The sequence below is a fragment of the Monomorium pharaonis genome, unplaced genomic scaffold (genome assembly GCF_013373865.1).
Source record: "Monomorium pharaonis isolate MP-MQ-018 unplaced genomic scaffold, ASM1337386v2 scaffold_498, whole genome shotgun sequence".
NCBI classification, from domain to species: Eukaryota; Metazoa; Arthropoda; class Insecta; order Hymenoptera; family Formicidae; genus Monomorium; species Monomorium pharaonis.
Window position 1 is genome coordinate 1 of NW_023415800.1, and position 13,508 is coordinate 13,508.

The window sequence follows — 13,508 nt, forward strand, 5'->3', positions numbered from 1 at the left end:
AAATTCTGATTTTAATGAAACTTGGCATAAATGTAAAGGGGGTGAATATATGAATTTAGAAATTAAAAGTTGGTGCTTATAAACGGTTTAAAGGGTTGAAACCACTCTTCAAAAATTTTGAGTTTTTGCCTTTTCTGGATATATCTCGTAAACTAAACAAAATATTAAAAAATGTTTCATACAAAAGTTTTACTGTATATATACCTTTATTTAACTATGTTATTTATTTAAAAAAAAAATCTTTTTTTCAAAAACAAATTTTTTTTTCTTTAAAAAAAAATTTTTTTGAAAAAAATAAATATGATAGTTGAATAGAGTATTCGTGCCGTAAAACTTTTGTATGAAACATTTTTTAATATTTTGTTTAGTTTACGAGATATATCGAGAAAATGCAAAAATGTCTCAACTTTGAAGCGTGCTTTCACCCCTTCAAGCCGTTTTTGAACCAAAATAAAACATTTCTAAATTAATGTATTTACCCCCTCTACATTTATGCCTAGTTTCATTAAAATCAGAAAATTTTCTGTTTGGTCTTATAAACGGTTTGAAGGAGTGAAACTATCCTTCAAAGGTTGAGATATTTTTACCTTTTCTCCATATATCTCGTAAACTAAACAAAATATAAAAAAATGTTTTATGCAAAAGTTTTACAGCATAAATACCTCCATTTAAATACGCTGTTTATTTTTTGAAAAAAATTTTTTTTTTTAATTAAGATAAATTTTCAATAAAATTGACTTTTATGTATATAGCATTTATAAAGTAATTATACTATCTTATACTACGTTTTATTTATATCATCTATGTGTATATTATATATGTTATATATTATCTACGTTATAATACTATACATTTATATTATCTGCATCCTTGTATGTATTAGTTTTTATCTAACAGTTGCGCAATATTAGTAGTCACGTTGCTTTCACACAGTGTTCATTCTCTCTACACATATTTCACATTCAAGTTTTATATTCGTCATGTCACAGTATGTATCATATATGAAATCACGTATTAATAAAAGTTTGGTATCTTTATTAATGGTGTTACGCGTCATTTTCACATCAGTGTCAAGTCTAACGTGTGTTTGATCAGTACATCAGTATCACATCTAACATGTGCTTGATTTTTCTTGTTAGATTGTTTTTAATTAAGCGAAGCATAATGTTACACATAAATGTTGCGAATGTTCTTAATATGTTAATTATTTTATTTCAAATTACACATATTCCATCAACGTCTATAAATGAAAGAGAAATACAATTACGTGATGTGATAAAGGATATTATAACAAATGCAGTGAATGACTTATCATTTGATGTACACACTCATTTTGCTTTAAAATTTCAAAATTATTTGGAAGTGGATTTACCTGGCATAGAATATGTAACAGATAAAGTGGAAGAATTTTTAGAAAATGATAATGTTGATTATGAACCTGATAATGAATATAATTGTGAACCAGAAGACGAAATTTTAAATAGTAGCTATAAAAGGAAAGCCGTCGAATATTGGAGAAGTGATAAAAGGCCGACACTCTCTTTTAGGAGTGCAACGTCGCTTCAGAAAGGTGAAGTCCCTACCACAATTATCATTTAAAAAAAATTCTTCCTCATTATTTGTTACATATTCTATGTCAGGTAAATCCACTTCCCAATAATTTTAAAATTCTAAAGCAGTATCAGTGTGTACATCAAATGATAAGTCATATTCACTCTTATAATATCATTTGTTATAATATCCTCTATCACATCACGTAATTGTATTTCTCTTTCATTTATAGATGGAATATGTATAATTTGAAATAAAATAATTAACATATTAAGAACATTCGCAACATTTACGTGTAACATTATGCTTCGCTCAATTAAATAATCTAACAGAAAAATCAAGCACTCGTTAGATGTGATACTAATGTACTGATCAAGCACACGTTAGACTTGATACAGATGTGAAAATGACGCGTAACATCATTAATAAAGATATCAAACTTTAATACGTGATTTCCATTTCATATATGATATATACCGTGATATGACGAATATAAAACTTGAATGTGAAATATGTGACGTAGACAGAATGAATTGTGTGAAAGCAACGTGACTACTCTAATATTGCGCAACTGTTAGATGAAAACTAATACATATAGGGATGTAGATAATATAAATGTATAGTATTATAACATACATAAAATATAACATACATAATATACACATAGATAATATAAATAGAACGTAGTATAAGATAGTATAATTATTTTATAAATGCTATATACATAAAAGTCAATTTTATTGAAAATTTATTTTAATTAAAAAAAATTTTTTTTTTTTTTTAATAAACAGCGTAGTTAAATGAAGGTATTTAGGCTGTAAAACTTTTGTATAAAACATTTTTTTATATTTTGTTTAGTTTGCGAGATATAGCGAGAAAAAATAAAAATATCTCAACCTTTTAAAGGGTAATTTCACTCCTTCAAACCGTTTATAAGCCCAATCGAAAAATTTTCTAATTTTAATGAAACTTGGCATAAATGTAGAGAAAGTAGATATATTAATTTAGAAATGTTTTATTTTGGTTCAAAAACGGTTTGAAGGGGTGAAACCACACTTCAAAGTTGAGACATTTTTGCATTTTCTCGATATATCTCTTAAACTAAACAAAATATAAAAAAATGTTTCATACAAAAGTTCTACAGCATAAATACCTCTATTTAACTATGCTATTTATTTTTTTCAAAAAAATTTTTTTTCAAAGAAAAAAAATTTGTTTTTGAAAAAAAATTTTTTTGAAAAAATAAATAGCATAGTTAAATAGAGGTATTTATACTGTAAAACTTTTGTATGAAACATTTTTTAATACTTTGTTTAGTTTACGAGATATATCGAGAAAAGACAAAAACTCTAAATTTTTGAAGGGTGGTTTCAACCCTTTAAACCGTTTATAAGCACCAACTTTTAATTTCTAAATTCATGTATTTACTTCTTCTACATTTATGCCAAGTTTCATTAAAATCAGAATTTTCGGGTTCGCGAGGTTCCCTTGTAAGCTAAATTTGCTCAATCGCATCTTACAATTCCCTCTTTCCTACCTTCCCCGAAAAACTGTAAATTAGTTTATTGCGAAAAATAATACCTCAGCCGGGGTTCGAACCGGTTTATGCGATTGAGTATCGAAATTTAGCTTACAAGGGAACCTCGCGAACTCGAAAATTCTGATTTTAATGAAACTTGGCATAAATGTAGAGGGGGTAAATACATGAATTTAGAAATTTATCGTAGCTGCCCATAAACGGTTTAAAGGGGTGAAACCACCCTTCAAAGATTGAGACATTTTTCGTTTTCTCGATATATCTCGTAAACTAAACCAAATATTAAAAAATGTTTTATACAAAAGTTTTACAATAAAAGTACCTCTATCTAACTACAGTAATTAAATTTAAAAAATAATTTGTTTAAACAATTTTTTTTTAATTTTTGAAAAAAAAAATTTTTTTTTTAAATTTTATTAATGTAGTTAGATAGAGATATGGTTACCATAAAACTTTTGTATAAAACATTTTTTGATATCTCCAATACTTTTCGAGATATATCGGAAAAAGCAAAAATCTGCTCTACACTATGCACTGAAAAAAGCATGAAAGAATGCGATAGCACCGCGACAGAGCGTTAAAATATATTTTAAAGAAATTTTTTATTAAGGTTTATTTATGATATTGAATATTATATGAGATACTAAAAATATAATAAAATAAAATAATATAAAATAATATTTTGTATAATATAATAATATGTAATAATATAATATAATAATGTCGCACGTAAATGCATGCTGATGTGAGTGAGAGAGAAAGAGTAAATAATATTAATATAATATAGCAATATAATAATATAATATAATATAAAATATTTATATCCAGACTTCTTGGTCCGGATCCATTAGGTGACATGCCAAAGAGTTCCTGATAGGAGTATGATTTCCATTCCTAAAATGTCTGCGGTGGTGTACTTTCAGCATGTTCTGGAAGGACTTTGGATATATTGTATAATATTCTGGAAAAATTATTTCGTCCTTCTGTCTTACGATTTATACATAGAGTTTGTCTATAATGTATAAAAAAACATTTAAATTATTACAAACATTACTAATAAACATTATAATTATCTAAATAAGAAATTTGTTACTTACGAACAATTCTTATATTTCGTAGTGTTTACAATTATGGTATTCTTCAAAAAAATGATACATGCAGAAATACTTCATGCACCAGGAGCAACGTATTACAGCAGGTTCACCACATGTGGAACAACGTGGAATTTCATGTATATCTTTTCCGGAGAAACAAAAATCGACTGGATTTTCAAACCTTGACGGCTGTTCTTCGATATAGCCACTTTTAAACCAGGCATATTTGAAAAGATTATGGAATCGTGGAGAGGACAGCTGTATATGAGTTAACGATTGTAATTTAATGATATTATTTCTTAAATGTAAATTAATATCATAATTTAACAATGTAACTCGATCACTAAATGTCCTCACAAAGTTTTTCCATATTCTAAATCCATACACGTCAAGAGGTTGAATCATTCCTGTGGTTTTTTTTGGTATTGTTAAAATCCGTACATCTTTATCTTTAGATGGCATAAATTCTTGTAGACTAGCGGGACAATGACCGCTCCAAGAATCTAATAATAATACACTGAAACTTCCAGTTGAAGGTAAAAATACATTTTTGAACCAAGATTGAAAGTGTTGTGTAGTTAATTTTCCTGATTTTGATGCTGCGATATAAACATTTGCAGGTCTAAACAAAGTTTCTTCTACGCGTGGTCCAAAACTTCCACTGGCTTCTTTTAATACCAAATAAAGAGGTGATTGTAATTGTCCGCTTGCAGAAATTGTGGGCATAATAGTGTAGCTGTGTGTAATTGCTGATTGTGATTGAACTATGGTTTCGACTGTTTTAACACCTTGGTTTGTTAACGTTCTGCCTGAATGTATCTCCAAATTGAAACCACTTTCATCTGCATTATATATATTTTGTAATTCAAAAAGATCTATAAATGATTTCACAGAACTTATAAATTCTTGGCATGCAATTTGTAATTGTTCTTGATTTGTTTTTGATGAACGGTTTATAAATTTTGTTATTTTTCTTGACACTATCCCATGCTTTCTTTTAAAATTTAATATCCACGTTGCTCCTGCTTTAAAATGAGGAAGATTAATTTCTTCTTTTGCTTCTAACACCCATCGTTGCAAATCTAAATCATGAATAATACTGTTTTTTTCATTAGCGTATTTGAATTTTTTGAAGACGTATCCAGAAATGTGTAATAATTTTTCTCTATGAGTACCCCCTTTTTGTAGAGATTGTTCCCACTGGTATAGCTGCGGTAATGACTTTACCTTTCTAAAACGGTGCTGCACTGTTGATAAAGTAAAACGTCCTTTTTTTCCACTTTTCCAGAATTCGACAGCTTTCCTTTTATAGTGAATATTTATAATTTCGCCTTCTTCTGATGTACAACTATCTTCTTCTTCATATTCATCATTGTCTTCAAGTTCTTCTATTTCGTCATCCGCGACAAATTCTGCTTCGAATAAGTTTGAGTCCCAATAATTTTCAAATTCTAATGTAGTATCGGTTTGTACCATAAATGATATATCATCCATTGAATTTTGTATAATATGCTTTATAGTATCGTGTAATTCTATTTCTTTGTTATTTACAGGTGTTTGTGGAATATTTGAAATTTGGAATGAAAGAATTAACATATTAAGAACATTTGTAGGATTCACGTGTACCATTTTGCTTTGTTATATTATAGATACAAATACTTTCAGTGCAAACTAAACTTTGCCAATTTTTAACACTAGAATCGTTAAACTTGTTAGTACAAGTAACACTTCTTTTATATACAGAGCCTTATCATTTATATAACCTTGTTCATATCTTTCTTTAATTAGAATCTTTTGAATAGAGAAAATTACTGAAAAATATCGTCATGTTTACAATACGTGACTAATCTAAATTTAATAAATGATACATCACGTATTCATTTTTATAAATACGTGATGTATCGTTTATTAAATTTAAATTAGTCACGTATTGTAAACATACATTTCAGTTTTAATTGCAATTTAGATTACTTATCTTTTATTAAAGAACGAAATTGCTAATTGTGATTAAATTATAAGAAAGTCTACCTTTTTTTCTTTAATAAAAGATAAATAATCTAAATTGCGATCTTCAATATATTATAATGGGGTCTGATCCTCAACGTTAGTCTTAACTCGAAGTGTGCATTTGTTATACCGTGAAGATGCAGCATATAAGAATCGAATACCCTGTTGATGGAGTAAGTAGTATAAGTTGTATGTGCAAGTTTTATGTGCAGTGGTGTAAAAATAATTATAATGTTAATAATGTTAATAATATAATTTCAGTATGTATTTGTGGGTGAAGAGCCGATGCAGCGTGTGTCATTCCTCAATAATACTATAGTGGAAATACCAATAAATGACAATCATTCCTCTACGGGAGGGCCTAGTGTCCGTGCGCGGACCGATTAATCAACGAGTAAGTTTTTTATTATATATTCAAAGTAGGGTTCTAAATAATGCATTACTTTTTGTAATGCATTACGGTTTTATTAAAAAATATTTTTTTAATAACCCATACGAAGATTCTCAATTATGCATTACTTTTGAAATAAGTAATGCGATTTTTTTCATTACGCATTATTGTTTTAATAATTAATGAGTAAAGAAATAATTACATATTAAAAAATTATAATTAATGCATTATTTTTTAATTTGCATTTTTATTACCCTAATTTAAAGTATATTGTTGTTCAATGTATAATGCCACACTAAAATATGTTAATTTTGTATCTAGACATGGATATATCTCGATAACATCCACATACATGGATTTATTAATATAAGAAAAAGATTTTGGAAGCGATACTTTCGCAAGATCGACAGAGAGCGAAATAATGCTTTAATTGATGAATCATATGGCCGATTTGGATTGGCAGATGTCGTCGATCTGCGTCGACTTTTTGGCATGTCACCGCTAATGGATCCGGACCAAGAAGTCTGGATATAAATATTTTATATTATATTATATTATTATATTGCTATATTATATTAATATTATTTACTCTTTCTCTCTCACTCACATCAGCATGCATTTACGTGCGACATTATTATATTATATTATTACATATTATTATATTATACAAAATATTATTTTATATTATTTTATTTTATTATATTTTTAGTATCTCATATAATATTCAATATCATAAATAAACCTTAATAAAAAATTTCTTTAAAATATATTTTAACGCTCTGTCGCGGTGCTATCGCATTCTTTCATGCTTTTTTCAGTGCATAGTGTAGAGCAGATTTTTGCTTTTTCCGATATATCTCGAAAAGTATTGGAGATATCAAAAAATGTTTTATACAAAAGTTTTATGGTAACCATATCTCTATCTAACTACATTAATAAAATTTTGAAAAAAAAATTTTTTTTTTAAAAATTAAAAAAAATTGTTTAAACAAATTTTTTTTTTAATTTAAATTTAATTACTGTAGTTAGATAGAGGTACTTTTATTGTAAAACTTTTGTATAAAACATTTTTTAATATTTTGTTTAGTTTACGAGATATATCGAGAAAACGAAAAATGTCTCAATCTTTGAAGGGTGGTTTCACCCCTTTAAACCGTTTATGGGCAGCTACGATAAATTTCTAAATTCATGTATTTACCCCCTCTACATTTATGCCAAGTTTCATTAAAATCAGAATTTTCGAGTTCGCGAGGTTCCCTTGTTAGTTACTACCCACCAAACACCAAGTTACATATAACGTATCTGTTAGTTATAATTTCCCATTCAACATGTAATTGTAATATAACGCGTGTGTTATATTGTAATTATATTATTGAGTGAGAAATTACAACTAACAAGCACGTTACATGTAACATTTGACTTGTTCTTTTTTGCTGCACTGCTGCACTGGTGCAACAGGTTAGAGTAAGACAAAAATATTTTTTCTCACTCTAACTTATTGCACCAGTGCAGCAGTGCAGCGAAAAAGAACAGGCCATTTGTGTTTGCTGGGTATGTTTTAAGTTTGACAATTCCTGTCGGCGCGCAGTTTAAAATAAAGCTAAGAAAATTAAATTTAATATAAAAGAATTATATCTATCACTAAGATCCGATGTAGACCGTTAGGCGATTTACAAGTCATTGATATGTTTAATATATCACGGTAAAAAATAATGTACTAATATTGTTATATTTTTTATTTTATTTTTATTATATTTTTTATATTATATATAATTTATTTTTTTTCCATGTTTATTATTCACATATGTGATTTTAAGAAGCATATCTTGCATAAGTATAAATTACAATTGTCACAATATTTATTAGATATCTTACTTTACATTTGGCATCAGAGCAATATTTTTGTTTTGTCTTTGTCTGCCACTTGTGGTCATTTTTCTTTTGATTTAGAAAGATATGCTTTACTTATACTTAAAACAAGCTCTTTTTTGTGAATAATAAACATAGAAGAAAATAAACTATATATAATATATAAAATATAAATTACGAAATGTAAAATTAATTAAAAACTTTGAAAATGACAAAAAAATATTTTAAAAATAAAAAAAAATTCTCGATAAGATTCTACCTTCTCGCGATGAGAATCATGCATGTAATAATAATTGGCAACAACTCCATTCAATCAAAAGTTATGTTAGTATGTACTTGATCGTGTGCGCATATTATCATATACAATTAAATAAACATAATATTATTTATATTTTGGAATTTTCCAATATCCGACAGATGTAAATTTTGAAATTTTATACGATTTTTTTGAAGAAAGTGCAAAAAAATTCATGAAAATCCTTAATTTTTACGATATATTTAATATTTCGAGGCGCCATTTTAGATTCTGCTATACTTGGTTGTTGTTAGTATTATTTTGTGATTATATTACATCAATCAAAATAATTTTATACATATTTGAGATCAATCATTAACGATAAAGGTGAGAAAAAAGCGAAATTATGATATTTTTCGACGTTTCAATTGCCATATTGCATCCGCCATGGTGAAATTCATTTAACAAAGTACATAATTTTTAAATTCTAACAAAAATTGCACTGTTCAAAAAGGTTCCGACCAAATATCAAAGGTATATCATGATCAAAATTTCGAATTAAAACCAAAAAACCTGTAAAAAATAGTTTCTTTAATCTAAAAAATCATCAAGAATTTGGAATTTTTTCGAATTTTGAAGATCAGAATCTGAAAGACCATACTCGAAAATACTCGGATATGCATTTCTCATGGATATTTTCGTCATTTTCACTGAGTGCTGAATGATTGAAGTAAACGATACGAAACAGTGCTGGTTTGACGTTAAAGGGTTAAACTTCACTGCTGTCTAAATTCTATCGCGCTGTCAGCTACTCTCGCTACGCGAAGCGAGGCAAGCCACAGTGCACAGTGTTAAGTCTTGGGTTAAGTCCACCAATAATCGAGGTATTAATTTTTCAAATTATGCGAATGAAAGCGCGCTGAGAGAAGAGCTCGATATGCTCGAGCCATAATACAGAAGAAAAAATCTATCGTGAATGTATGATAAGCTTTCCTTAATTTACTATTCGCAATTATGATGAAAATTAATTTAATTTTTTACAGATTCCATACGTTAATATTTCGATTATTGGTAGACTTAACCGAAAACAATATTGGACTTTTATGTTCACCTCAATTTCTTCTACTTTTTTGTGAGCGTTGTCCTACATGTTTTGGGACACCCTGTATGTATATATTATATGTGTGTGTGTGTGTGTGTGTGTGTGTGTATGTGTATATATAACAAAAAAAGAAAACTAACTTTCAAAAAAACTTTCATTCAAGTAAAAAAAACCACAGTATATACACGAACGGAAAAAATTCACAGCATACACACGCAGGGATGCGAAATCACAATTTCTAAGCTAAATATCGATGTTAAAAAGCATTTTGGAATCCTCCCTTACCCGATAAAACTAAATAATTTATTGCAAGTAATAATATCTCAACCAGGATTTGAACATGGATCTCTTATCATTAAAAAAAAACTAAATATTAAATAAGCATTTGTCCTAAATTAATTTAAAACAATTTAATAACAATTTTTAACTTATAACTCTCTCTCTCTCTCTCTCTCTCTCTTTTTCTCTCTCTCTATCTATCTATCTATCTATCTATCTATCTGTCTATCTATCTATCTTTCAATCTAACTTACTAACTCTCTCACTCTCTCTAATTTAAACTAATCTGCGATTTTACTTAATCAGAAGCTACTTTAGATTTTAATTTTGTAATATATGATTTTCCACATTTACATACATACATACATATACGAAACATACATATACATACATTAAATTACGTACATGTACGAAGATATAGTTTATAGGTAATACTCACTTGACAAAACTATTTGTTACAGTCATGTTTTTTTATGAAATAATTCACCAAATTTGCTGTTGATTCAATCAAATGAAATTCGTTGCCTTCATTTAATCAAATTTTAACCAAATATTTTTGCCAATCATTCTGAAGCCAAACAATTTGTATAAGGTAAATAATTTGTAGAACCAAGAAATTCGCATTTAATATATTTACTTATCATAAATGTCTAAAAAAATGTCTCTTTTCATTCACTATATATACCATTTTTCTCTTCTCATTCACTATATATACCATTTTTTTTTATATCTATTATTCACAATCTATCATTCACTGCTGTCACTTGCGAGCTGTCATTACATTACATTTATCTTATGCAACATGTGATCTCCGCGCTGACAGCTCTCGCAGCACGAAGTGAGCTAAGCGAGAGAACCAATCAGATCATCGCGGAAAAGAGTCAACAATAATTCGAGACTTTCGAGAAGACTTCGAGAGATGCGAGTATCGATTTAACATGCCTTTTTTTAGAAAGGACTAGAACATGCACGCGCTTCGCGCGCGCCAACTGTTATTTTTTTATTTGTTATTACACCCTGCATAAAATTACTATTGCATATAACATATATACAACTCGTTTATTTCTTAAACATTTCGGCCTTTGAAAAAAGGTTACATAGCTTAATTACATAATAACATAGGACTCTTAATGACTATTTACGCTTTTCTTTGTCATTTCTCGTCTTTAATACATTTTTCATCCATTTTGTACCTATATCTACCTCTGATAACATTTTCCTAACAGAGAAATTTTGTCTTCGCAATTCTGTAAATTCTTCTAATATTGGTTCTAAAGTCTCTACTTTTAAATTGTATAGCCTACACTTTTTCCTTTTTCCAATATCTATTCCCTAATGCCTCGTTTCCGCACTTAAATCTCGCTATCATAGACTAACTCCCTACTCTTATTTTACCCCACTAAAATATACAAAAGCTTCTCATCTATTTTTATTTCTTTGTACACTCTATTATATTTTGCCCATATTATTTTTTCATATCTTCCTTGTTTTTGTTCGTCTCTGTTTATCTTTCTAACCCTTCCAGTGAGAAATAACCATCAAATCGACATCAATTTGATTTGATCAATGCAATTTATATCAATTCTCCCTTAATTTGATATCAATTTGATGGGTTATTTTTCTAACTAAGTTATGTATATACATAAAGTTTTTTCATAGAATTCCTGATAAGTTTCAGAAATAGTTCCGTTGATTTATTTAAAAAAAATTGATATTTGAAAATATGAGGTGCTATTTTCCCCTGGCACCTCATTAATAAAAATTGAACGTTTTAACAGCAGTTATACTTGCACCCGTAATAGTTCTAGAGTTTTTGATAGATTTTAACAATAGTTCTGTATTCTACATTAAATATATTTAAACAATTTTTTAATTATACGGCTGGCACCGCACTAAAAAAGTAAACTACCATTTTATAGCGAGTTCCAGACGATTACATAGCATTTTTCAATAGTTCAGCAATAGTTCCAAAGCTTTTTGCAGGTTTCGTCGACAATTCCGGTCTTTAAGCATGTTTAAACAATTTTTTTATTAGACGGTTGGCACCGCACTACAAGAGTAAACTACTATTTTATAGCAAATTCCAGACGAGTACATAGCATTTTTCAATAGTTCTGCAATAGTTCTAAAGCTTTTTGTAGATTTTGTCGACAGTTCCGGTCTTTAAACATTTTTAAACAATTTTTTATTTGATCCTGTCTTGCACTATCAGATATGAATACTACGCTATGGTATTTAAACTTCAGCCAATTTTATGGTATCTGATAGGTATGTGTTAGTAATGTAATTGACATTTTTTAAATTTTAGAGTTGGGTTAGTTAATCTAATTTTTAACTAAGTTAATGAAATTTAATTGATTATGAAATGAATTCTATTATGTTAAAAGTTACGTAAATAAATACTAATTCTATTAAATTTACGTTAAGATTAATTTGTTTCTAGTTTAAGTAAAAGTTAATTTTGAGAAACTTTTTTATATTAAATTAAAAAGTCATATGATTTGTTTAAGTTAAATTACCAACATAATTACAATATTATTTGTCAAATATATTTAATTTTAATATAATATTTTATTTGTAAATCAACTTACAATGTCGCTCTATTGTTAACCAGTAATTCATGACATGTATAAATACTTATCCTTAGAGGTTTAGAAAGAGGTTACTTATAAATACCATTGTTTGTCAAACGAACTGTCGATAAAACCTACAAAAAGCTTTGAAACTATTGCAGAAATATATTGGAGAATGCTGTGTGGTTGTCTGGAACTCGCTATAAAATTGTAGTTTACTCTTGTAGTGCGGTGCCAGCCGTCTAATAAACAAATCGCCTAAAAATGCTAAAAACCGGAACTGTCGACAAAACCTGCATAAAGATTTGGAACTATTGCAAAACTATTAAAAAATACTATGTACTCGTCTGGAACTTGCTATAAAATGGTAGTTTACTCTTGTAGTGGAGTGCCAGCAGTCTAATAAAAAAAATTGTTTAAAAATACTTAAAGATCGAAAATGTCGACGAAACCTACAAAAAGCTTTGTCACTATTGCAGAACTATTGAAAAATGTTATGTACTCGTCTGGAACTCACTATAAAATGGTAGTTTACTCCTGTAGTGCGGTGCCAGCCGTCTAATAAACAAATTACCTAAAAATGCTTAAAGACCGGAACTGTCGACGAAACCTGCAAAAAGCTTTGGAACTATTGCAGAACTATTGAGAAATGCTATGTACTCGTCTGAAACTCGCTATAAAATTGTAGTTTACTTTTGTAGTGCGGTGCCAGCCGTCTAATAAAAAAATTTTTTTTAAATACTTAAAGACCGGAACTGTCGACGAAACCTGCAAAAAGCTTTGGAACTATTGCAGAACTATTGAGAAATGCTAAGTACTCGTCTGAAACTCGCTATAAAATGGTAGGTTACTCTTGTAGTGCGGTGCCAG

At 28.3% G+C, this 13,508-nt stretch overlaps 1 protein-coding gene across 1 annotated transcript; it reads right to left on the minus strand.

Moving 5' to 3' along the window:
• Nucleotides 1-3,813: 3,813 nt before the first annotated feature.
• LOC118648536 lies at nt 3,814-5,839 on the minus strand. The gene is made up of 2 exons (XM_036294856.1): nt 4,186-5,839; nt 3,814-4,100 (listed from the first exon to the last, which is right to left on the minus strand). The coding sequence occupies exon 1, from the start codon at nt 5,809-5,811 to the stop codon at nt 4,195-4,197; it is 1,617 nt and encodes a 538-aa protein (XP_036150749.1). The 5' UTR covers nt 5,812-5,839; the 3' UTR covers nt 3,814-4,100; nt 4,186-4,194.
• Nucleotides 5,840-13,508: the final 7,669 nt, after the last annotated feature.

What these genes read in the sequence shown, in the direction of transcription:
- LOC118648536 (XM_036294856.1), bottom strand. Translation starts at nt 5,811, where the DNA reads ATGGTACACGTGAATCCTACAAATGTTCTTAATATGTTAATTCTTTCA.